Raw genomic sequence first — 27,699 nt, forward strand, 5'->3', positions numbered from 1 at the left:
CTTGCTCACTTTGCCACTGGATTCAAGCAGCCTGGCTGATGAGGGGCGATAACCCGAAACTGGTCCCACGATGCTTGTTTCCAGTCCAGGGAGGACCTGGCCTGGCAGTTCGGGCTGGACTATTCCCATGAGGCACAGGGTCAAGACTGATTTGCATATGGCTGGGTCTGAACTGGGGTGGCGAAGTGAGCTAAAGAACGATGATGGATTCAACACAGATCTGTGACTGGGGGTGAGAGTCTGAAAAGTTTCAGTGATCCGTCCATCATCTCTTTGTGTTTGCTTTGTTTGCCTAAAGTTGGCAGGGTCTGCCCAGATGTGGGTTCCTTGCTCACTTTGCCACTGGATTCAAGCTAGCCTGGCTGATGGTGGGTGTTATCCCGAAACCGGTCTCAGGATGCTTGTTTCTGCTCCAGAGAGGACCTGGCCTGGCAGTTTGGGCTGGACTATTTCCTTGAGGCGCAGGGTCAAGACTGATTTGCATATGGCTGGGTCTTAACTACAGTGGCGAAGTGAGCTAAAGAACGATGAAGGATTCAACCCAGATCTGTGACTAGTGGTGAGTGTCTGAAAAGTTTCAGTGATCTGTCCATCATTTCCTTGTGTTTGCCTAAATGGTTGTGGGTGCCAACAGTGAGATTTGGGCGAGCCAGGAAGCATAGAATGCAAGTATAAATGTCTGGATGAATATTTTGGTGTTGGTGGATGGTAGATCACCACAGATCACCCTTGGTAAGCACATTTTATCTCTCTTTAAACAATAGACTATGATAAAAACAAGACACAAAACGAAAAAAACAATTATCAAAAATGCCATACTCTCTGGCACAATGACAATCCATCTGCAACAAACCACCTATCACCCCAACTAACTCTCAAGCCTGACACCCACCAAGCAGAATATGCTCATGTAGACCTCTTTTAATTTGCATCTCAATATTCCCGCTCTAGACCGCAGAGACCTCAGGAAGTTAATGGGAGGTTTATCTTGTTTTATATTGGGATTTCGGGATCATTATTTCCAGATATGAAGCAGGCTCCTTTCGCAGAGCGATAGTTAAATATTAATTATATGACTACCTCAGTGGGAGGTACTTGAGCAGGAATGAAAAATAAAAATTATGTGAGCATTAACATAGTGCCAGTCAAGTTTTGTCATTCTTTATTACTGTAAATACCAGGTGTTACAGTTACTCATTATATTGTTACTGATCTTGGAACAATAAAAAAAACATGAGCTAGCCATTCTGCATTAAAAGATGTGACCTGCGAGTCGCAGCAGTAAAGGTTTAAGTTATTGAACGGTATTACCAGCTGTTAAACATATAATAGGCCCTCAGGACTCTCTGAAATCCTAAATGTGTTTTCAGAAGATCGTGCCAGAATAAAAGGAAGGTAGCTTAAAAAAGGTGAACTAGCATATCTTCATATTATACTGCCTTTTTACCGACACATCATTCTGTGCGGTCACCTAGACAGGAGTATGTGCGGGCATCCCTTGTACCGCTTTGTCTAGTGTTTGGAACTCTGCACAGATGTACTAATAGTGTTAAATTAAGCAAAAGAGACATGTGTGTGTGTGAGTGTGTGTGTGTGCCACGCCCTGTGCAGGTTGTGCTGGCATTGTCAACTCAGGCTTTCAAACTTAAAAGGTGAATACATGCGTGGCAGTTGAATTTCGCTAATAATAATTGTATACAAGTATATAGTTTCAAGAAAGCACTTTGGATAAAAAGTATTATATAATAACATGTTGTACTGCTAAAGAACAACTCATTCTCTCCACCCTCTTGTAAACGTGTGAAGTTGTTGTCTCTCATGGCAAAGAACATACTGCCTCCTTCAGTGAATCACAGACAGGCACAATTCTCTATCTGTAAAGTCTGAATGCCGCAATAGAAAGGTACATGGTGAGCAGTTCACTGAGCAAACTCTTGAGCTTCTTAAAGCCCCAAAAGTGCTAACTCGGAGAAAACAAGGATACAGCTGAGGTGAGAGGGTGGGGAATAAACTGGTAAGGCAGTCTAAAAGAATACAAGAACATACAATGATTTCATATGCGAGTAGTCACTATTCAGGAGGTTGGCCTCTGAAATGTGATCTGAGGTGGCCCAACACATGCGTCTCTGCATATATTCATGTAAAACAATCAATCAGGGGTTGGTAAAGCGTGCTACTCACCCGTGAGGGTCTCAAGGCACTGGTGGAGGAAAAGCGGGGCTGCTCTGGTCAGTCGAAAAACCAGGTCTTGAGAGCCCGTCTGAAGGTGTTCAGGGTTGGAGAGCGCCTCAGTTCTACTGGGAGAGTGTTCCATGCTGTGGCTGCGGTGTAGGAGAAAGCTCTGTACTATGTACTATGTACTATGTACTCTGCAGATCATGATAATAGGAACATTACTTTTATTTAAAAGCGGGTCCCTTGCTCACTTTGCCACTGGATTCAAGCAGCCTGGCTGATGAGGGGTGTTACCCCGAAACTGGTCCCAGGATGCTTGTTTCCAGTCCAGGGAGGACCTGGCCTGGCAGTTCGGGCTGGACTGTTCCCATGAGGCACAGGGTCAAGACTGATTTGCATATGGCTGGGTCTGAACTGGGGTGGCGAAGTGAGCTAAAGAACGATGATGGATTCAACACAGATCTGTGACTGGGGGTGAGAGTCTGAAAAGTTTCAGTGATCCGTCCATCATCTCCTTGTGTTTGCTTTGTTTGCCTAAAGTTGGCAGGGTCTGCCCAGATGTGGGTCCCTTGCTCACTTTGCCACTGGATTCAAGCTAGCCTGGCTGATGGTGGGTGTTATCCCGGAACCGGTCTCAGGATGCTTGTTTCTGCTCCAGAGAGGACCAGGCCTGGCAGTTTGGGCTGGACTGTTCCATTGAGGCGCAGGGTCAAGACTGATTTGCATATGGCTGGGTCTGAACTACAGTGGCGAAGTGAGCTAAAGAACGATGAAGGATTCAACCCAGATCTGTGACTAGTGGTGAGTGTCTGAAAAGCTTCAGTGATCCGTCCATCATTTCCTTGTGTTTGCCTAAATGGTTGTGGGTGCCAACAGTGAGATTTGGGCGAGCCAGGAAGCATAGAATGCAAGTATAGATGTCTGGATGAATATTTTGGTGTTGGTGGATGGTAGATCACCACAGAGCACCCTTGGTAAGCACATTTTATCTCTCTTTAAACATTAGACTATGATAAAAACAAGACACAAAACAACGAAAAAAACAATTATCAAAAATGCCATACTCTCTGACTATCCATCTGTAACAAACCACCTATCACCCCAACTAACACTCAAGCCTGACACCCACCAAGCAGAATATGCTCATGTATGGCACCCTGAGGTGCATGAAACACAGCAAGTACACTGCACTCAATTACATTACTACTCCCTCCCATATTGCGCTTGTTGACCTATGGTGAACGAAACCCTGCAAACACTAGTATAGTGCACGCAACACTGCTAATACACCTCGTCATCGCATAAAGGGCAAGCCCTCTGCTAATGGCAAACACCATATTGCGTACAATTTATACCACCTTTCAATTGAGGCAATACGAGGAAACAGTACCATATCACCAAACCCAGTTGGGACCACAAACTTGCAACATGTAATACCAATATTTGAAGCAAAACATATATAGAAGCATTTTTGCAATTGCTCACAATTGCACAATTAACGTAATGCATGTGGACATCCAATAAGTGCCTGACATTTACATCTCTAGCCCATACACTATCCTCATACTCTGCAGGAGGTGCAACAGGGATTGGGTGTCACACTGTGGACGCCAGTGTCCCGCGCTGTACGTCTCGCAGACAGGAAGTAAGTTTTGCACTCTGGAAAGCAGTGTCATTGTCACTGAGTCTCACACTCTGCAAGGCAGGGCAGCAGGAAGTGGGCATTATACTTTGCAATGGAGTGCAGTTTGAGTGAGTTTCACACTCCGGAAGGCGGTGCCACTGTGAATGAGTATCATACAACCATGACCTATCTAAGTTAGTGAGTGTTACAGAAGACACAGTCACTGTAAGTGATGGGGGCTTCTCACTTTTGTGGGGTGAGCCCCACATTCTGGGGAGCAGAGACACAGACTGTGAGTGTTAAAGTTGAAGTTTGTATCAATGAAAGGGATTAAGCACGAGGGGCCCGATTCACAGAACTAACTTAAGACAAAATCCTAAACTTACTACCATTTTGGTATTCACAGAAGGCACTTACTCATTTTGGTATTCACAGAAGGCACTTACTCATTTCGGTATTCACAGAAGTTAGGAGTCCTAACTTTAGGACTCCTAAATGCCTTCTGTGAATACCGAAAGTCTTAAAATTAGGATTTTTCTCAGTTTAGTAGTAGTATAGTTAGGACTCCTAACTTTAGGACTCCTAAATGCCTTCTGTGAATACCGAAAGTCTTAAAATTAGGATTTTTCTCAATTTAGTAGTCCTAAATTTAGACTTAGGACTACTAAATTGAGAAAAATCCTAATTTTAAGAATTTCGTTATTCACAGAAGGCATTTAGGAGTCCTAAAGTTAGGAGTCCTAACTATACTACTACTAAACTGAGAAAAATCCTAATTTTAAGACTTTCGGTATTCACAGAAGGCATTTAGGAGTCCTAAAGTTAGGACTCCTAACTTCTGTGAATACCGAAATGAGTAAGTGCCTTCTGTGAATACCAAAATGAGTAAGTGCCTTCTGTGAATACCAAAATGGTAGTAAGTTTAGGATTTTGTCTTAAGTTAGTTCTGTGAATCGGGCCCTGTGTGAGGTAGAAACCCAGACGAAGGAAGAGAAACTTTAGATGGCAAAATCTTTGGGACAGAAGCTGACGCAGTAGGAGATAGCATCACGGAAAGTGGTTCTCACATTTTGGAAGGCAGAGTCACAGACGGTGAGTCTCATACAGAGGCAGGCAGTGCCATGGGGGGTGAATCTCACTGCGGAATCTCATACTCGAAAGGCAAATCACGTCCAGTAAAGGTAGCACTCTGCAAGCAGAGACACATGAATGAAAGCAATGTCTAGGGGTGTGTTACAATCCAGTGTCACAGTGTGTCTCACAATGCACTGTTGCAGAGAGTCTCACAGTCAAGAAAGCAGTGATCCGCCTGCTAGCAGCACATTTCTGGCCCAGATACCTAGCATCTTTGCTGCTTGGGGAACATGTTTTTGTTCATGCACCTTGCAAAATTTGAAGACATGATATTTCTCAATCTCAAATTAATTCATTGCGGAAGGGACACCTATTAAGCCAGGGAAAACGTAGAAAAAATAGTTTGCAAACAAAATGAGACAGTACCTTATAACTATTTAGACCTTGCATGGAGCAACATAACATCCCTGATTTTTAGTGTGAGAGCAATTAGAAAATATGGCACGTGGAGGCATATGATGTAGTGTGCAGGACCCTTCAGCTGATTCACTACAGTCTCTCTTCCTACAATACCGTCTCAACACAATCTGGCTTTCACACAAAGTCACTAAACTGAAACTGCACACTGTCATAGTGCTAACTTTGCTTCTTCTGATCTCCACAATCTCCCATTGTTGTCACACTGCTTGATCTAACCCTAGCTTTCACCACAATAGACTGCGCTAAATTCCACTCTTCACTCCATCCCATTGGTATCAAGGGCTCTGCTCTACAATGGTTATCCTCTTCTATGAGTCCACTCCTTCTCAGCAATAGGGGCTTCAAGATACCACCACCGACTCCTCCACTAGTCGGGATCCCTCAAGGGTCAGTCCTAGATCCTCTCTTATTCTTTGTCTATATCATCTTCCTCTGTGACACCATCTCCTCTTTAAACTTCACCTACAACCATTATGCCAATGCTACAAAATCTTCCCCATCTACAATCATATATTTACCAACTGACTCATTGCCACTGATTTATAGATGACCCTTTGAACTTTTACATCGCATTACTAAATTGGAAGAGTTATATAATTTCTTTATTCCTCAGCACTAGGCCTGGGCCAAAATTCCGTTCCGTTCGCGGAAATTGCGATAATTTGGCATTTTCGCGTTCCGTGGAAAGCGCGAAAATGTCAAAATTTCCACATTCCGCAGCTTAGCGATAATTTGTTTCTTGCTCGCGCTGTAAAATAATACATTCTAGCGTGCTTGTGATCGCCTTACCTGAATCCCCGCGTTCGCCGACAAGTTTTCCCGATCCGGTCGCGTTCTCCACGAGATGTTGGATTGTTGGTAGCCATTTGCGCTGTCTCGCGACAGTTCGCGCCCGCAGTAACGTCATGCGTTGCGCGATCACGTCTTTCTTCTCGCGATCATGCACCGCGAGACAAGTGAAAACAAGATGGCCGCGCCCGCGAGCAACCGCATGGGTAAGTTGGCGAGCCGCGACCATGCAGAAAATACCGCGAACGGGCGGGGAAAAAACTTCCGCATCTTCGCGATATTTCCGCGTGTTTGCAGAGATTTTTAACATTTTCGCGATAATTTGCATAAGTGAATTTCGCAAATTCCGCCCACCCCTACTCAGCACCCATTCCTACACCTACTTGTTGTGCTTTTCAACCCTTCAATGCATATGGGATCATTTATTACTACAACTAAAGTACTGCACGGCATTTCCGGTTCCTCTCTTCTGGCGCCGGGGGCATATCTCCTCAATTCAGTCCTGAGCGTGCAGCGGACGCATGGGGAAGTAAGGCGCGGGTAATATTGCTGCTAAATACTTGCCTTTTTGCACTGAACTACCATTTTACTCTTGTGTGTTGTTTCAATAGGATCTAATTTTAGCTGGTTTTAAACTTTTTATTTATTTCTCCGACCTTGGGGGCATTGTAGGGTGAGCATTCTTGGCTCTCTCCTACCTCTCTCTCTGCTCTCCGGTCCGCCGTGAGGCTCTCCCTCGATTGTGCGGAAAATGCTCTATCTGGCCTCGCTCTCTCTTTCAACCGGGCCGCCATCTTAGGAGTTGGCGGTCCAGCTTGTCCAGGCATTTACGGTTCCTCACTTCCGGTTCTGGGTGCATATCTCCTAAATACAGTACCAAGCGCGCAGCGGACGCGTCGCCGGCACGCCAAAGACGCGACAAAGGCCAGCCCATCTGCGCCCGTCCGCATCTGACCAGGGCCAGGGGCCATACTCTTCTGACCACCTCCTACGACTAAGTGGAGCTATCAATGAAAATTGTTTACATTTCTTATCTTTAACTAAGGACAATTCTATTTGTTCCCATTGCTATTTTAAATTCTGTCCGACCTTTAAACCCTAGACCACTTTGCAGAACCCCGCACCCTATAAAATGTTTATATTAAACTGTAGGTCTCAACCCAAACAATCTGCTGAAATCTCTATCCTACTAGAAGAGGAACTCACTGACGCTCTGTTCTTAACCGAAACATGGCTTAACAATGAGTCTGACCCTGACCTTGGACAATCCCTCCCCCCTGGTTACCACATCCAGCAGAAAGACCGCGAAAAAGGCAAAGGTGGTGGCATTGCTATAATACATAAAGGTCAGTTTAAGTGCTGCATCACAGCAGACCCCTTACCTGACTGCGAGAATCTCTCTTTTGCAATAGGTTTCTTGCCTAATCATACATTTTCAGACATATTAATCTATCTTCCCCCTGGAGCCCATTGATAACTTTTTAAAGCTCTTCCTGAAACCGCCGCTAATTTAGCCAGCTCCCACTCCAACTTTACAGTATTAGGAGATCTTAATTTACATATAGATGATCTACCGAACTCAGCTGCCTCTGATTTAGTTAGAAATCTCTCAGCGTTTCAGTTAAAACAAAGAGTTATTGGATCTACCGCCCTCAAAGGTCATCTACTTGACCCTATCTTTACTAATAGTGAGGAACTATCCGTGGGGGTTCTTATCCCTCTGCCATGGTCAGACCACTTTCTGATTCTCCTTTCTTGGGGCACCATGGGACCACCCTCCTCCCTCAGCACGATCAGTAGTCAGTAACGCACATGGTCTAAACTCCCATTAGAACAGTGGGTCTCATTTCTTGAAGTCACCAGGCCTTCCTTCGAACCGAACCCCATTGTTGCCAATGATAAATTTAATGAGTGGATTGAGTCCTCTCTAGACCATGTTCTCCCCACAAAATCTACTTGCAAAAAAGTCAGGACCAATACCTCTCCGTGGTACTCCACTAAGCTCCGTGAACATAAACAAGTCTGCAAAAGACTAGAAAGAAAATGGAGAAGGGACTATGCGGCATCAAGCAAACTGAAATATAGGGATGCCATCAAAATCAATCAAGCTGAAATTAAATCCACACAAACCTCATACTATGAGAAAAAAATCAGTCTCACGTCCAACTCCCGGCAGGAAATTTTCGGATTTGCAAAGACTCTTCTAAAACTTCCCTCCCCACAAGCCCCCTGCAACGAACTGACTGAGTATTTTCATAAAAAAGTTCAAGATATATACATCACCATCCCTCTCACGGCTTGCCAAAATGACCCGTTGCTTATGGATATTACTCCTCATTGCACTGAGTTTCTGTTGGAGGAAATCCCCTTGATGGACCTCAAGTCCTTAGAAACCATCTCGGCCCTTGCAAAATCGGGCTGACCCAGAGATCCAGCTCCCCCTCACTCTCTAAATCAAGCCACTGGAACAATTCTTGCAGTGATACTGAAACTGATTAACTCCTCCATCTCGACTGGATTAGTCCCTTCGCCTTTGAAATGTGTCATGGTGAAAGCACTGCTCAAAAAGCCCAATCTGGACCCTGACCTCCTGGGGAATTTTCAACCTATTTCCCTCCTCTGTTGATTAGCAACATCCTTGAAAGACATGTTAACTCAGTCCTGTCCGGGTTTTTAGAGTCCCAAAGCCTTCTACACCCATCCCTGACTGGTATACGTCCCCGACAGGGGACAGAAACTGCTCTCTTAGCCTTGGTTGAAGAGTCCAGGAAAATACTGGACCAAGGACATACAGCGGCCATCATCCTCCTGGACCTTAGCGCCGCTTTCGACACTGTCAACTACAACATCCTGCTTCTCAGACTCCGGAATCTTGAATGGTCTGGGGGTGTCATCACCTGGTTGTAGTCCTTCCTAGAAGACAAGTCTTTTCAGGTCTTCGAAGGAGATAACATCTCTAAGAGTATGTCTCTCAGCTGCGGTGTTCCTCAGGGATCGTTCCTGAGCCCTACACTGTTTAACGTGTATATGAGCCAACTGGCTGAGATAGTCCGTCGATTTAGTATTAAGATAGTCACATACGCTGATGACACACAACTAGTTGTGGCCTTAATAATTCATCTTTCGGCCTGGGTCCCTGTCTGAGGAAGGTGGCTAATTGGATGGAGCTCTCTTGCCTGAAACTGAACAGAGAAAAGACGGACCTTATGCTCCTAGGCAATTCTCCCATCTTCCATTCAGGGTTATTGTGGCCAAACTACCTTGGCCCTGCTCCTGCTCCAAAAAATCAGATCAAAAGTCTGGGCATCTGGCTACATCGCTCCCTGAATTTTAAGCACCAGGTGACGAAACTATCGGCTACCTGTAAAATCCTTCCTCTTCTTCCCTTTTTGGCTAGAAGGTAAATGGTCCAGGCTCTTATTTTTTCCCGCTTGGACTATGAGAGGGCCCTCTATCTAGGAGCTCCCCGAGCAACCACCTCCAAGTTGCAGATTGTTCAAAATTGTGCAGCTCGTTTGCTTCTCCAGATCCCCTAACGCCAATCTGCTAAGCCGGCACTGAAGGTTCTTCATTGGCTACCTGTATCAGAGAGAATCAAACTTAAGTCTCTATGCATCCCCACAAGTCCTTCTGGGGAAAAGGACCGCCAATTATTCAATCCAATGTCTCCGCTCTGCCAACCTCTTTCATGCTTCAGCGCCCCCCCCCCCCTCAAAAAAAAGTAAGAAGCGGCGGACGCTCATTCCCTTATAGCGTCGCCAGGCTTAGGGAAGCCCTACCTCCTCACTTACGTCTTGAGTCCAATCTTTTGCCCTTCCAGAAACTCCTCAAAAAATGGCTTTTCCAAAATCCTGCCTAGCAACCTGTCTGTGTCTGTTGCTGCTATTAGCGCTGCGATGCCTTAGAGTAGCTATGCGCTCTACAAATATTTTTTCATTCATTCATTCAGGCATTTCAATGCGAAATTTGTCCAACTCCTCAGGCACCATGCTGCTTTATGCTATCTATCGTATCTACTTACCGTGATACACACCCCATAGACATTCTTGTGCACAATGACCGAAAAGAAATGTTCTCGCTGATCATTGATTCCCTGCTCACTCCCTCATGCAGGTTGGACACTATTCGCCTACACCAGCCAGGTCAGATTTTCCAAAAACGACTGATTATGCAACTCATTTCCATTTATTTGAATGTGAATATGTAGGTGCAAGTATGTTAACAAGTAACTTTACACTGCCGAAAGTTTTTTTTTTTTTTCCTGCTTTATGTCTAAGCAGATGAGCTCAAATCGTGAACCAGAGCTGAGATAGTCCAGCTGTAAACTGACCCCAGGCCATGAGGGTGGCATCTAACAAATGCAGGTTTTTTCAGCGAGCATTGCAGTGCATACTGGGAATTGTAATTTCTTACTGTGGCAACAAACTGAAAATGAGTTTGTTTATTATACAATGTAAGGCAAACTATGCAACCCCTTCTGTGGAATTATTGTCTAACTCACTGACACAAAATGGATGCCAGAGCTGTAACATTACACATGGCTCCTAAGAAAGAAAGCTATACATTTCCAGCAGATCTATGTAAATTTGTACACATAAGCAATTGATGCTGCTGTGTTGCGTGGAAGCATCCAAATGATTCTAGTGTTTACCTACCCACAAGGTAAAACAGACTGTGTGCAGCGTACACAAATCTGCACTCAGCAAAACAAGTCTGCATGTACACTTGTGTTAAAGGTGTGCCTCGTTTATTCACCTCCTCTCAGACGTTCTAAAACCTTTTTAGTTCAGGTTTCCCTCGTGTTCACATTCTGCAGCCTATGGAAGCTCCTCTTTCCAGTCCCTGCAGAGCACAGTTACTACCCACCCGTCTCACCAGGAGGTGCTTTGGGATTTCAAACATTCGGCCATAAAAAGATGTACCATCTATAGGATTCTTCTAAAGTTTGAGCGGCCACTTCGGAACGCTGCTGCTTTGAGAACATTCGATGTGATATATGCGTGACTTCGTGTAAACAGTTAAAGCAAACATTTTCGTGACAAAGAAGACATCATTCAGAGGTGTAGCTAGAGCTTGTGGCGCCCGGGGCTATCCCTCAGATTGCCGCCTCTGGGGAGGGGGTGTTGCTGGGGAAAAAGGATGGCGAGCACTTGAAAGAGGTCCGAGAGACACATAGTATCGCCGCTAATAGTTACCTCGATCATGCAAATTACATGCACATACAAGACACGGTCCAAGGCTACACAGTTGAATACACCGGTGACTGGCAGTACAAAAGAGAACACACAGACTGCATGATCTATCTGGGGACTCAGAAAAACCGCGTGGGACATCCATCAGAGAGCTGCGTGAAAAATTACCTGGTAATCCCCTCAGCACAATGCAAACATGCACATACATGACACTATTCAGGGATCCATCATCTACAGCTGACATTAAATGACCATTCATCATGGTCCCCCCATTAAAGCAGTGCACTTTGTGATATGCATGGTATATGTTCTTTGCAGCAGGCACATTAACCCTCTGTGCTACCTTTCCAGGAGTCAACCCTTCCACTAGACAAAACTCTGATCTCTCTCTAGGAAGAACATTAATCACCAAAGTTATCATGACATTTTTATTGTTTCTGAAAATTGCTGGAGGCCAGGAAGGAGGCAGCAAGTTTTTTTCAAACTATAATATACTTGCAAACACTACGCACCCACCCGAAATAGGTACCCAGTGTGGTCACACCATTCGCATCGCCCTAACCTGCTCAAGGTTCATGTGACCTCAGTGACAGAGTCACAGAGACTGGATCACTGTTGCTCTAGGGTGTGCTGCTTCGTTGGCCTGCCCGCAAGACTGGAGATGAACTTCAGTATGGATTGTGGTGGACAGGCCTTCAAGGTTAACCCACAATTGACACGACTAGGGTACACCTGCTTGTGCTAAGACATCAAGCCTTCTAAGGTCTAGTGGGGCCTTCTAAGGTCTAGCATGGGAATGTGCTCCCTCAGTAGAGTGGTCTGGTAGACTGGTCATGAAGGCTGAACCCGGTTCCCCAGTTCCAAATTCGACAGCTCTGGCCATAGTGCCACATCCTCTCCCCCACTGAACACCATACTTCCCCACTGAGAAAAACTCGCACTGCCTTCAGCTATAACCTAATTGTGCCCACTATAAATACTTGGATGTGGCTCAATTCAAATTATGCACTTGATAAGAGTAATATGCTGCCTAAAAAAAAAAGTAAAAGCAACCACTCATAGGGAATGCAAGATTAAGTAAAGCATGTGAAATGTAAGCAGAAACAGCATGGTTACCTTAACGATCTCTCACTCACTATTCAGAAATCAGCGAGTGGTTTTACCTGAAAAGTTAAGGACATGACTAGAGGGCCCTGAAGGGAACCGTTTCAATGTCCATTGCTTATATCCTTACAAAACGTAAGCAGTATGGTTTAAAAAGACCACATCCATAAACACAGAGCCATGGTACACATTGTGTTTTCCAATCCACCCATCAACCAGGTATTGCAGTACCTCCAGGAATGGTACACTTTCTCACCTGGGAACAACAATGCTGTTCAAAGAAAGACGAGAAAACAAAAGTAGCACTTCACTGGCAAACTCTGTAAAGTGATGCTGATGTATTTGGATGTAAATAAAACCAATCTGGCCACTTTGCAACCCCTCTGTCTTGCTTTATTTAGTTATGTATTTATTTTGCATATTTAAAACCTTCTATTTCTCTCCATCCCGCTGCAATTTGGAATAGAAAAATGTCAGAAAAAGGGCATTTCTCGCAAGAGTGGTTTTTTTGGGATACATTTCACAGGGAAGCAACTAAATGAAAGAAGGAAAGAGAGGTTGTGAACCGTTTCTTCAAGTCACGGTTTTCAGTAAGAGAGGAGCAAGACAGAAAGAGAGGGAATAATAGAAAGAGGGTGGGGGGGGGAGCAGCTGCCAGCACAGAAAGGAGGACATTGCCCAAGTCCTATTCCTTCTCTGCCCGTCCTCGAACGTCCACAAAAGCTAGCCGAGCCTTAAACGAATGCCTATGTCCTTCCGCAAAATAGTGCCACCTGGGGAGGACCGCCCCACCCTAGCCACGCCACTGACATCATTCTTTCGACACTGTTGAAATTACTTTGAGAATTTGAAGTATTTGTTTCCTCCTTCCTCAAGCCATCAGTTTAGATGGATGACACTAGCTGAGAAAAACTGTCTCCTCTTTAAATGCCAACATACAGCAGCGATCCAGTGATGGTTCATCAGTTTGCAGTGCGGCGCCCTGGGGGCAACGCATGTCGTAACTTTAATCTGTTTGAACTGCAGTCATTTTTTGTTGCTGTTAAAAAAGCAGATGTTATGTTAGGTGGCAAATTTATGTCGTTGTGTGAAAGGTGTCAGCCTCCCAAACATATTTTTCCAGTTGTCCTGGTTGTAAGTGCACCCGTGTAGCCCTCCACTACTGGAGTGAGGTACAGGCTCATTTAAATAAATTACAAAGGATGCCTTCCATCTTTCTCATAAAAATGTGCTCAGGGTTCATAATATAGCGTAATTGCTGCATTTTGGGTATTGTCTAGAATTATGATTTTACAATTATAACTAAAACGTCATTTTGGTCATCATTTTTCAGGTTATTGCAATCGTGATGGATGTCTTCACAGACCCTGACATCTTCCTGGACCTTTATGATGCCACTTCGAGGAGGAAGATCCCTGTGTACATTATCCTCAGTCGCCTTCACCTCCCCGCCTTCCTAAGCATGGTGGGGAAGACCAGCGTCAATATCCGGTACACAGAGGTATGTTGGTGGTGGCCTGCTGATGGAGTGCGCGCCGGAGGGGTGACTAATAACACCGCGCCTTTAAGGGCGGGCCATGCTTTCAGTCTTTCTGTGGACTACAAGTACAGCTCACAACGGATCATGTTCCTGTCTTCTACTCTGGGAGCAGTTCTTGAATCACAAGGTGTAGAGTTTGTTGGTATCTACGTTCAAGGACTAGTCTCATGGTGCAGCCTATCTTGCTATGACCTAAACATTATGAGTTTGGTGGCTCTAGAGAACAACAAATCTCCATATAGGTTTTTCAAAAGAAACCTTTTCCTTTATACATCATGGACAAGATTTATACACAGGGTGCACTGTCGCTGATTGCGCCACGGCCCACCTTTCAAAAGGCCGCAGACCAGAATGGTGTGACCTGTTACAATAAATGCACTGCCTGTAGGGCAGCTGCGAGCTCGCGCTGCGTATGTGGCAGTGCATTCAGTGCAATAGAGAGCGGCTAATTCTAGAGATCACCCAACAGCATCTGTGTCTCCTTCAGTAATACCAAAGTGCCCCGGGGGTGCACAGAGCTGGCACATATGCTTGTTGCACCCACTGGGCACTTTGTGTGGTACAACCACTGGTAATTAATGTTGTCTTCATCTGCGTCCTCCAGCCTAGCAGTCGCTGACTGTCCATGAATATCAGTATAAGTCTTTAAATCCTTTGGGCATTGTGAACATTAAATTGGTTCATCTTGATGTTTGTCCTCCACTCTTCTAAAATCTTGAATGAAAAAGAGCTCATGGAGAGTTAAGGAACTAAAAGGAGTCTAAATATTAATGAAAAGAAGAGTCTATTTCTTATGAATTGAATGAGTCTGGGAATTAGCAAGAGCTGGGCGAGTCTGTTTTTTAGCAACAGCTGAGTGAGACTGGCATTGAGCAAGAGTCAAGTGAGTCTGGACTTAAGTAATACCCAAGTGAGGGGCTTTATCGAGAGCTAAGTGAATGTGGGGTTTATCATGAGCTGAGACAATCTGGGCTTTACCAGAGCGCAGGAAGTCTAGACGTTATCAAGTGAGTCTGAGCTTTTTCGAGAACTGAGTAAGCGTGAACTCTATCAAGAGCCAAGTAAGTCTGGGTTTCATTAAGAGCTGAGTAAATCTGGAGTTTATATGGAGAAATGTAAGCCTGTCCTTATCAGGCCCAGGAGCATATGAGCATTATCAAGACCTGTTGAGACATGAAACCCCTTTGCCCAGACTACCTTACTGTGCATTTCACTTCTTATCAACCAAGGACATTCTTATGATTGGCCAACCACAACCTTCTCATCATCCATCAGACCAGATATAAGAAAAGTGGAGCAATAACTCTACATGTTCAAGGCTCCTCCCTGTTGGAAACTCTTCCACCAACACTGAGATTTGGAAATAACTTTCTCCAGTTCAGAAAATCCCTGAAAACTCTATTTTTCACCCAAGCATTTGGCTAATCCCTATAGCTATGTGGTAAATATTTCGTTACCGGTACTATTTTTTATGCGGTAAAGTCAATTGAGAATAACTCAGTAAATATAAGAGGCAGAATCCGTGGTATTAGAGGTTTTAAAAGGGCTTTATTCCTATACAAAGGAAGACAATTCGAATTGTGGGCCTTCTGTTCCATCACCACGAAAGTTCAGGAAGGAAGGAACATATATTATTGACAGATAGGCAGTTTTATAGAAAATACATTACAGTGAAACAGATGCAAGAGGCGTAACAGCTGATAAAAGGTGCATACGTAGCTAATAGAGGGCGTAATTTAATAAACGTCATCATACATGATGTCATAAGTGGGTGGATCCATAAGAGAATCCTGCAATGTCAGCAGAAATAGTTGGCAGAGATGCGCGCGCAGCCGCATGACGTGTGATTGACGTGCAACTAGAGGGTGAAGGGGACTTGACATTTAGCTCTACATGTGGAGACAGAAGTCTGGGGTTATGTCAACCTAATCCCATATCATATCTAATATCCTATGTTTAAAGAACTGTGTTATCCAAAAGGAGAGGTCTCTTAGGATAGAATCTTATTCTATACTGACTATACTGACTGTTAGTGCGTGTACAGGCGTCTAAGTGTCTACACTAGATGCGAGGGGGTAGGAATATTCCATGGTAACGGGGCTATGAATTACTTGCATGAGGACAGCGAGGCCTGGCCCCTTTGCACGGTAGCTGGAGGAATGTTTACCTAGACTACTAGACAGGAATGCATCGGATGAGGAGCGAAGGAGATAATCTCGAAGGTGAAATACAGTTTTTGGCAGGCGACAGGCTGGATCAGGCACTGTTAGCCGCGCAGGGAGTAAGACAAAGTTCATGGTCACAGATGCGGACTCAGACTGGAGCTTTCAGAGGCAGAAGGCAGGAAAAGGCTTGATGACAGAATTCGGGCCTACTCGCCTGAATCTGTGAAATGTGGAAAGTGAACCACATAAAGTCGGTGGCCTTTCATACTTAGGAATGGAATATCTGACCCATTCATGGCGGATCTGAAAGAGGACATGTTGACGGTGGACACACATATATTTGCGTCTTCAAAACTGGAGCAGGAGGGAACATACATGTACTTATAGTATAACCAAATGCGAAGAGGGAGAAGGCTATAACACCGCACCTGACAAGTGAATAGTGTCGTTCAGTGTCAACTAGAATAGTGCAAAGAACCAAGGAACACTTCCCTCTGAGCTCCTTAAATCAGGACGTGAGTCCTTTTCAAACATACATGCAAAATAGGTTCAGCACTATTTAAAAGAGTCCATAATATTTAAAGGATTTTCCACGAAGTCACTTTGATTTTCTTAATCAGTCTTCTCTTTATTACATCATATCACAGGTATGTAGTATCACAATCTTGTTAGCAAAAGAAAGCCATAGCCAGCTATGGCTTTCTTTTGCTAACAAGATTGTGATACTACATACCTGTGATATGATGTAATAAAGAGAAGACTGATTAAGAACCTATTTTGCATGTATACATGTACTTATAGCATGCACATGGAGCCGTTGGGGTCTACGATAGGGGACATAACTGATCACAAAATTCATATTTCCTCATTCCCTCCTTGTCCCCTTCGGACCCTTAGGAGATATCGATCTTCATCAATCCATCGATCTGTTCATATAGCATCATTTGTTCTTCTTTCTTCTTCCGGGATCTCGAACGAATACTTGGATGTGGGATACACGAGGTGGCACACAGACCACAAATCGCTGGCCCACATTGTAGACATAAGCAGCAACTGAATAGTATGAGAAAGCCAATACCTAGGAAGGATAGGATTCTCCATCCCCAGGCTGACAACACGCCCCAGAACCAACCGGACCAAGTCCAGGTGCCTGGACTCTGGTGTATCTGGCTTACAATCTTATGAAGGCGAGTTATGGCTTTATATACTGATGGTGAATTTTCTGGGATGAAAATGCAGCAACTTGATCCGATGACCCTACAAGCTCCGCCCCTATCGGCCAGGATGACGTCAAGGACAAGACGATTTTGGAGCACAACAATCCGCATAGCAGACTGCTCTTCTGTTAAATTGCCTAAGGCGGAAATAGTTTCATTCACTACTGCTTCAAGGGTTCTGGTTAATCTACGTATCAGCTTACTATTAGTGACTGTACCTATATAGGGAAAGAAACCTTTATTGAAATCTGTGTATTTCTCCCATGCTGTTTCAGTGTAATCGACAATTGGGAGATCTCTCTGCTGTCTATTGTGTACTAAATGGGTATTTCTATGATAATCAGGAGGAGCTAGGAAAACAGGTGGCAAAAGGAATGCTATGTAACAGGTACCATCCCAATCTAAAGGTAGACATATATATGCGGTCTGGCCACATATGAAGTAGGAATGACGGGAAGCTCTAAATGTAGACTTGCCTTGATCACTGAATTTTATTACAGTGGTGCATTTACTATGGCCCATGTGTATGGAACCATTCTTTCTGATACATAATTCCCCTTTTACTGGGAATACTGACATGACGGGCAAGATTGGTGTAGCTTCAGATTCAACGTTCAGGATCATGAGGTTAAGTGTAAAGTTACCTAATCCATATACTTCATTTTCTAGATCAGTTCCTGTTCTTTTGGGAAGTCCCTCCTTGTTAGGGTAGCAGACTTTAAGTAAAACTAGGTTCAGGTTTCCCCATACCCAGTTGTCTTGATAAACTGCGGAATTTGAATCTAGGGAATTAATCAAACTAAACCATGCTCCACAGGAGCCATTGTGTGTAAACGGATAGGGAAAGAGGGGCAAAACTCCCTTATAGTTCTGATAGGGAGGGAGTTGGCCACATATCCAACAATTTGTGGCATTGCTGGTTTGATGGGAATGATGTAACATACTAATGAAAGTGTTATTGCGCAGCGCAAATCTATAAGACAATTCATGTGGAGGTAATTCACTAAAAGAATGTTCTGCAGTTATATTATAAGCATGCTTAGGAATAGGGTAATACATATGCAATAGTATGCTGACAATGATGATCAAAAGACTTAGAAAAAACAAAATTAATAATGTTACTGTACAATGACTACGAAATGATTTACAATACGCTTGCTTCTTGAGCAGCATTTGATTATTTCTTTCTCTATTCCGGTCCAGAGGATACATGTCAGAGACAAATTCAACCGATTCACCTTGGAGAGGACTTAAACAATCAAATTGTCTGACTTACTGGACCTCAATTTTAGTTTATATAGTTCTGAGTTCGATTGCTCAACCAAAGGGAGCTTTGAGTCTGTCTGTGAGGGAATACAGGGGTGAGTCTCTATACTGTGTGGTAGTCCATAAAATTTCTTGATATGACTCGAGTGCAACCACCCTTTTCTTCCTTCGATTTTCACGGCTGTCCTTGTGGTGAGTAAAACTAACTTCGGTGACTTCCACATAGGATCCAGTGGGGTCTTCCGGTCAAAGTTCCTGACCAGTACCAGGTCACCAGGAACTACGTCATGGGGCTTCACCTCAGTATTGTCGGGAAAAGCTGCGGATACCTGTGAACGACAAGATTGTAGTGCAGACATCAAGGAAGCCAGGTAATCTGTCAGCATATTACAGTCAACATCAGTGATTTTGCGAGGTATAGGCGTCCCCCACATATTTGGTGGTCTACCGAAGATCACCTCATACGGGGATAGCCCTGTTCGAGAATGTGCTACCATTCTCATGTAAAAGAGCCCAACTGGTAAGGCTACTATCCAATCGACTCCTTTTTCTCTACATATTTTGGACAATCTAATTTTCAGAGTTTGATTATGGCGTTCTACGAGACCTGCTGCCTCGGGATGTCGGACACAGTGAAATTTCCATTGATAGCCTAATAGAAGGGAAACGTGTTTCATTAGTTCGGATGAGAACGGCTGGCCGTTATCTGAGTAGACAGCACGTGGTAAACCGTACCGTGGGAAGAATTCTCGAACTAACTGTTTGGCAGTAGTCGGGGCAGTGTAATCTGAAACCGGGTATGCTTCTGTCCAACGAGAAAGAGCACAGACAACTACGAGAACATATTTGAATCCTCGACATCGTTCCATCTGGATATAATCCATCTGGAGGACTTCAAAAGCATGATCGGGAGTTTGGAATCCACCCTGTTCTACGGGGATGCTTTTACCTGGATTAAACTGACAACATATCATACAGGTACGAACTTTTTGTTTAGCTGCGGCTCGTAAATGTTTGTTGAACCAAATGTGTTGAATGCTGTCTAGCATAGCTTTTTCTCCTAGGTGCGCTGGACTATGTATAGTGTTAATGATGACTTGGACCATTGAGTCGGGAAGAAACCATATAGATTTTTCCTTCGTCATCCATCCCTGATCTGTTTGGATCCCTCCTAATTCAGTCCATTTCTTTATTTCTTCTGGTGTAGCGTGTGTCTGTATATCAATTACATCAAGGGCGGGATCCTTAACTGTCATGCAATGTGTTGGTGTCGGAACTATTGTCTTTGTCATGTCAGTTGTGTGAGTCTGATTCTGAGCAGTCTGTTTAGCTGTTCTGTCAGCTAGGTCATTACCCTGAGAAATGATATCGGTAACTTTTGTGTGGGCTTTGCATTTCATAATCGATATTGCAGTAGGTAGATGAATCGCGTCTAATAGGGCTTGAATGAGGGGTCCGTGTTGAATGTGGGCACCGTGAGAAGTTAAATAACCTCTCTCTCGCCACAGTACGCCGAAGTCATGGACGACTCCAAATGCATAACGTGAATCTGTGTATATGTTGACTTTTTTATTTGTGGCTTGAATACAGGCTTGTGTCAGAGCGGTGAGCTCTGCTGCTTGAGCTGACAAAGTGTTAATACAATTTGTTTCAATGACTTCAGTGTCTGTTGTGACTGCGTAAGCGGCCACTAACTCTCCTGTACTTGTTCTCATACATGACCCATCTACATACAATGTCAAGTCCGGATCTGACAAAGGGATGTCTGTCAAGTCTTGTCTGGGTTTCGTCGTGATAGTAATGACTTCGACACAATCATGTGCCAATGGATCTGTTCCGCTCACTGGTAACAGTGTGGCAGGATTTAACGTATTGCAACGTCTGATTTCTATATGTGGCTGAAACAATGTTAATTCGTAACCGGTGAGTCTCGCTATAGTCAAGTGTTGTGTTTGTGTGCGGTTCAAGAGAACCTCTACTGCGTGTGGTACTTGTACTGTCAGTTGATGTCCTAACACTATGGCATCGCTTTGTCTGATTGCTAAAGCTGTTGCTGCCACTGATTTTAGGCACGCTGGAAGTGCCTGAGCTACTGGATCTAATGTACTAGAGAAATAAGCACATGGTTTATGTGATCCTGCTTGTTCCTGAGTGAGTACCGACAAAGCAGTACCTTCGCGTTCTGTAACGAAGAGTGTAAACTGTTTACTGTAACATGGTGTTGCTAGGACTGGTGCTTGGCATAAAGCTTTCTTTAAGCTTTCAAAGGCGTGTGTATGTTCTTGAGTCCAAGGGAGGACAGTCGATGTGGCTGCCTCCTGCGTTGTCAACTGGATGAGTGGTTTTGCTAGAAATGCATATTGAGAGATCCACTGCCTACAGTATGAAGTGAGGCCTATAAAAGCCCGCACCTCCTTTTGTGTCTTGGGTGCTGGCATGTTAGCAATTAACTGGATGCGGTCGGATGTAAGCTGCCTTCCCTCCTTGGACAGCGAGTGCCCAAGGTAAACAACTCGCGGGACACAGAATTGCAGCTTAGAAGGGGACACCTTGTGCCCCTTGTCGGCCAGAAATTTCAGAACCGTCAGTGACGCTTTTTCACATTCAGGTTCGCTTCGAGCGGTGATCAGCAGATCATCGACATATTGAAGCAAGGCAGTGTTAACTGGCATGTGGATACTGTCAAGTTCTCGTTTCAGTGCTTGGCTATAGATGCTGGGGCTTTCTGTAAATCCTTGAGGTGCGCGTGTGAATTTAAAACTTCGTCCATTTAAACTGAATCCGAACAAATATTGACTTTCCGGATCTATTGGGACACTAAAGAAAGCATTCTTGAGATCAATTACAGTGAAAAACGTTGCTTCTGAGTCAATAGCTGTGAGTAATGAAGAGATATCTGGGACCACAGGGTATTGTGGCACAATACATTTATTTAATTCGCGCAAATCAATAACTAATCGATATACTGGTGGAGCTTTTGGATCCGTTCTTTTAAGAATCGGAATTATCGGAGAATTACATACATTGGAGTCAGTTTCGACAACCACTCCTTGTGCAATGAGCTCGTCAATGATTTGCAGTAAAGCCACAACAGCATCGGGTGGTAACTTGTATTGTCGTATTCGTGGTAGTACTATTCCTGATTTCAGTGTAACTCGATATGGTGTAATATTCATGCAACCAACATCAGTGGGGCCTTGTGCCCATAAATGTGTAGGTAAATTCTGCAGTCGGTGATCCATGTCTCTGGATACGTAGTGACCTTTAGAGTCACGTAAAAATAGTCGTACTCCTTCCGGAGAACAACATATTATGGCTCCTAGAGCTTTCAATGTTTTTATACCTAACAAGTTTTCTGGGCATGATTTAGTAAGCAATAAATCTGTAGTACGTGTCAATGGACCGACTGTAAGTGGAAGAGGTTGTGTTACGTCATTAATTATAGGTTTTCCTGAGAATCCAAGGGAAATATTCTGTGAGCCTGAGAGGGGTGCCCCTGGAACTTCACTGCGTCTTATAGTCGTTCTGCTTGCCCCTGTATCAAGTAAAAACTTTCTGTCTTCACCTAATAGTTCACTATGTACATAAGGTCCCTCTACAGGAACCTCAATAAGGGGTAAGCCAACTTCCCTCTCTAGGCTATCTCATGAGTATCGCTGATAATCGGGATAATCTGCTTGTGCATACTGATACATCTGTTGTGTTGTTGCTTGTGTGGCAGCAATAGGCTGCGCTTGTGGGGGTGCTACGATCTGTTGTGGAGCTGCCTGTGGCGGAGCTAGTTGTTGCGGAGCTAACCTAGGTTGTGCATGCTGAGGGATTTGTTGTTGATTCTGATCCTGTCTAGGTGGACGTGGTCTCTCATGTGTTCTACCTGTAGCAATATTATGTTTCAGGACTGGACAATCGTGTATAAAATGACCTGGTTGTTTACAATAGTTGCATGTCCCTTTCGCAGGGCCTGCGGAATCACCCTTTTGATGACCATCGGCTGGAACTGACTGTGCAACAAGCATTTTCATTTTTGTATCTTTCATACGTCTTTGTTCGTGTTCTTGTTCTTCTCTAATTCTATTGTGATGATATTGTAACATCTGTAGCATCTGTGATGGGGTATTACCTTGCCAGGTACTTTCGAATTTCAATACTCTATTCTTGACTTGTAGCAGAGAATTTTCAACTAATTTTGTCACAAACAGATGTGGGTATGACTCACTACTGGCTTTTATGCCACTATTTATACCAAAACATTTTTCAAATCGGGAATAGAAATCACTAGTATCTTCGTCTGGCTTTTGTTTACAGGCTGAGATTGCACCCCAGTCTTCCTTTTTCGTAGTTAATAAACGTGGCAGTACCTGTATTCGTAATCCTGCTAGTGCTGTAGTCTTTTCCCCAAGCCCTGCTCCTGCAGCTCGAGCCTTCTCTTCATTTTCTAATGCTGTCCAATCTATCTTTTGGTCTCCTACCTCCCATTCTTTTTCTTTGAGTTTTTCATAAACACCTGCAGGTAATAGGACTTTTAATATTTTCATAATATCGGGGTAGGTATACTCTCCCATGAGTAACATGTCTTTTATCTCGCGGTGGAAACCTGCTGGATCTTTGTCATGACTGGGTACTACTTTCTTCATTTCTAATAATTCCAGTTTGGTTATAGGCGTGTACACAAACACGCGTGTGAAATTATCGCCGGCACCTCTGATCGGGTGCACTTCGCGTAACGGGTTCTGTCTATCTATGTGATACATTTTTCTTCCCATTATGGGAACTGGAACGTGTTCTGGGCATACGAAATTTAAATATTGGTTTCGGCATTCTAGTATTTCCTTAATCAAATCAGTACCTGACCCTTTCCATATGTTCGTGAGTAGTTCTGTCAATATGTCAGGTAAGGGTCCTGGATCGGAGTGTTGGCTTTTATATAATATAAGGAGGTGTTGAATCATGTATATACTAGCTAAACGCTGTTCATATGGGTCTAGATTCAGAAACGTGTGTGCAAGTACATCATCATTGTATTCGCCGGGACTGTCAGCCCATTGTACTGCTGACCTGACTAATTCTTGTTCGTCCATGGAATCGAGCACGTGGTACCCCCTTCGATCTCGGAGTAATTTATCAGCGGCTTGGAATAGGTGTTCAGGGGATTTTGTATTTAGCATAGGGTTTGGAAAATGTCTATTATATTCTGGACGTATTGGACGTATTGGGTCGTTAAAACCTCTGGTATTATTATGGGATCTTCCTTTACCTACATAAGCTATCGTGTCTACTTGCTCTGATTCTTGCTCCTCCTCCTCTCTGTTTAGATCAGCGGCGTCTACCTCTAATCTTTCTTCGTGTATTCGTTCTACCTCTTTGCGGATCTTTCGGTACATAGCTACTATACATAACTGTTTATCATGTCTTCCTTCTGATATATTCCGGCCCCAAGTGACAAGTGTTTGCATTTCTTCCGGATTTACCCCAGGCCGGTCTTGATTTCTAATTACACAGTTTATGAGGAAACGTAACAGTTGTCCCTGTACCTCCGCTTTCTGGTACTCCATGGCTCTGCTAATACTTTCAGGACCTCGCCCCGACTGGACAAAGTGATATATATTTTCTAAATGTGTATTCATCCCTGGTAGCTTTGTTAAATATATTGCAGCTCGTCTAATACGTAATGATGACAGCGGCATTTCGTCCCGTTTACCGGGCACAGGATCATATCTACAATCTACTAGAAGTTCCTTAAGCATGTCAGGAGTGGCTAGTTTGGGCGTACGTTGGTGTGCTAATTCTCTAAGGGAAAATTTATTTCCTCTGGGTGGCGTAGAAAAAATGTCTGTCGTACCTCCTGTAGCACCGTCTGGGGTGCTGGACGTGAAAGGATTTGTTGAGGGTGAGACAGCAACCGTCGTTGCGGGAAAAGCGGTGGAAACAGATGTGCTTGTCGGAATGTGTGTCGAAGCGTGTTGTTGCGGAGGTACAGACGAATGTTCTTGGCGATGAGCATCATCGGCAAGCGGTCTATGTGGTGCGGTATTAGCATACTCGGGAGCTGCGTCATCTAAATAGCGGGAAAGGAAAACATCTTCTGCGGTTCTGGGATGTCCCTTGGGATGTACTTTTATCGGAAACAATGGAGGTGGCAAATCTTTTGGTATTTCCGGAGTAGCCTTAGGTAACCCTTCGGCCAGAAGTGGATACATACCATTCATAAGGGCGTTTCTTTGTCTATCTACTTGTTCTGATTTTACTCGGGTACCTTCCTCAAGTAATAGATTTTCTCGGACTTTATTCGAATTCTCCTTACCCTTATTTTCCTGTCTGAGTGCTTTTTCTGTATGTCTATACGATTCTTTACTCCATCAAAAAGAGGGGGGGGGGAGGGGGACCAAGGAGCCGGTTAATGGTCCAGTGTCCATGCTCCCAAAGGTTATATTACCACAAACAAAGGTTGGACACTGTTCCAAGGATAGGGCCCAGAGGTTGACCCATATGTCTTGTAAAAAAGACAAAAAGAAAAAAGGGGAAGTTCTAGGTTAGGCAGACCCACCACAAGGGGGAAAGCACATATGTTGCCTCTTGTTGCCCTCACACACCCCGAAGGGTGTCATGCTTCATCATCGGGCTATGCTCCTCGTCGGGCCGGCGCTGCAATTCCCAACGGGCCCCCGAAGGGTCACTTTCTCGGAGATCTTTTTGAGGCATGCCGGATGGTGTATGAGGGTGTGTGGGGTGTGGGTTCTAAAGAGGGTAGCTAAAATGTGTGCAATGTGAATTAAAAATGACTGGGGGTTATGTTGGTTTAGTTACCCTCCTGTCAACAAAAAACTCTCATTTTGAGTATGGTCCCCAAGGACACATTGTGCCTCGGTGTCATTAAAACGGTCAACATGTTTCGCGCCTCTGTCGCTGCTAGAGTCGTTGGCGCTTCATCAGGACCAAAGAAGTGCAAAGAGTAGTGAAATGCACGTGAGTGTGTACGTGAATATAAAAATATATAAATAAATACCCACAATATATATCAGGGCGGGCCAATTGTACTGCTCCTGAACATGACCTAGGACACAGAAACAAAAGAAGAAATAGTTACAAAGGACGTGCATTAGACTAGCTTAATGCAACGTAGTGTGCCACAATCGTGTGCACAACATGCCAGTGTCATACAGATAAAAAGGAAAAAGGCGGGACCAAGTGGGGAAACATAACTCCCTCATCTGTTTTTGCTCAAGATAAGGAGGATACCAAGGCAGGTGTATCGTGGCGTGTCAAATTTATAAGGAAATCCCTTTATATGACGAGCGGAGACACTCCCTGTTCGTAATAATATACGTTCCATTGTAAGCGGGGCATCTCCACTTCTTGAGACCCTAAACAAGTCTAACTAGACATACATAACCATCCTCCCTTGAGGTATTCTTACCTCCCAAAGAACAGGGCTCACTTCAATGGCTGTTGGCGTTAAGTCGCCCGCACCGTATCGGGTTGCTCGGACAGAGGCATAATGAAAACATAAGCACAAATGGACACGAGGTGCAACCATCACATCCATAGGCATCGGTTGCGTGACCTGACCCCCTATCATTATCGGGTACTCACTGTAGATGGCAGGTGCCTGCACTCTTGAACCTACGCGTCCGACCGCCAAGCCAGTGATGCATTGGAGGCAGCGGGACGGAGGTTTTTTAAACTCGTAGGTTCCTAGGTGAATCCTCCTTCCGGGGCGTGCCTAGCTGTAAATTGAAGAAGCGCATGCGTGCAGCTGCGCCCTTACTGTGCATGCGCAGACCGGGACTAGTGATCCCCTGAGCATGGGCGTCCCGAGTGGAGGCTAATTCTTACTGGCACTCTATATACAGTCAAAACAAAGCTCATGAAACGTGTACCGGTCAACGCCAGGGTGAAGCGGTCTTGTCACAATCGTGGTAGGTAAAGTCCTCCTACTGACAGCGTCTACTGGACTCTAAACGTAAATCACAAGAGGCATAATAATAATGGCTAGTGATGAAAACACAAGGAGAATAGCCCATACCACTTATTTGTCTGGGATAATGCAGTTACTTCATATTGTATGTTGTAGCAAAGGAAATGGGTGGGTAGTGAACAGCCACATTACAGGGAGGAAGTATCACTCAAGTATGAGCCTTGGAGCACCCCATCTTGAGAATATGTAGGTCTCGTGTATGAAAGGAAATGGAAAACAGAAGGGAAAGAAAAGATAAACGGTCCCTCGGCAGAACTGCCGTGCAAATATTCCATCAAAAAGAGGGGGGGGGGGAGGGGGACCAAGGAGCCGGTTAATGGTCCAGTGTCCATGCTCCCAAAGGTTATATTACCACAAACAAAGGTTGGACACTGTTCCAAGGATAGGGCCCAGAGGTTGACCCATATGTCTTGTAAAAAAGACAAAAAGAAAAAAGGGGAAGTTCTAGGTTAGGCAGACCCACCACAAGGGGGAAAGCACATATGTTGCCTCTTGTTGCCCTCACACACCCCGAAGGGTGTCATGCTTCATCATCGGGCTATGCTCCTCGTCGGGCCGGCGCTGCAATTCCCAACGGGCCCCCGAAGGGTCACTTTCTCGGAGATCTTTTTGAGGCATGCCGGATGGTGTATGAGGGTGTGTGGGGTGTGGGTTCTAAAGAGGGTAGCTAAAATGTGTGCAATGTGAATTAAAAATGACTGGGGGTTATGTTGGTTTAGTTACCCTCCTGTCAACAAAAAACTCTCATTTTGAGTATGGTCCCCAAGGACACATTGTGCCTCGGTGTCATTAAAACGGTCAACATGTTTCGCGCCTCTGTCGCTGCTAGAGTCGTTGGCGCTTCATCAGGACCAAAGAAGTGCAAAGAGTAGTGAAATGCACGTGAGTGTGTACGTGAATATAAAAATATATAAATAAATACCCACAATATATATCAGGGCGGGCCAATTGTACTGCTCCTGAACATGACCTAGGACACAGAAACAAAAGAAGAAATAGTTACAAAGGACGTGCATTAGACTAGCTTAATGCAACGTAGTGTGCCACAATCGTGTGCACAACATGCCAGTGTCATACAGATAAAAAGGAAAAAGGCGG

At 44.4% G+C, this 27,699-nt stretch overlaps 1 protein-coding gene across 4 annotated transcripts in view; it reads left to right on the forward strand.

Moving 5' to 3' along the window:
• The window catches only part of SACK1E (scaffolding CK1 anchoring protein E), a 368,519-nt gene that overhangs the window by 135,680 nt on the left and 205,140 nt on the right, over positions 1-27,699 (forward strand). For all 4 annotated transcript variants that reach the window (XM_085616492.1, XM_085616494.1, XM_085616491.1 and 1 more), the window contains exon 3: positions 13,772-13,939. In XM_085616492.1, the coding sequence (XP_085472618.1) occupies positions 13,772-13,939 (168 nt within the window). The remainder of the gene's footprint in view (positions 1-13,771; positions 13,940-27,699) is intronic.

The sequence above is a fragment of the Triturus cristatus genome, chromosome 7 (genome assembly GCF_964204655.1).
Source record: "Triturus cristatus chromosome 7, aTriCri1.1, whole genome shotgun sequence".
Taxonomy (NCBI): domain Eukaryota; kingdom Metazoa; phylum Chordata; class Amphibia; order Caudata; family Salamandridae; genus Triturus; species Triturus cristatus.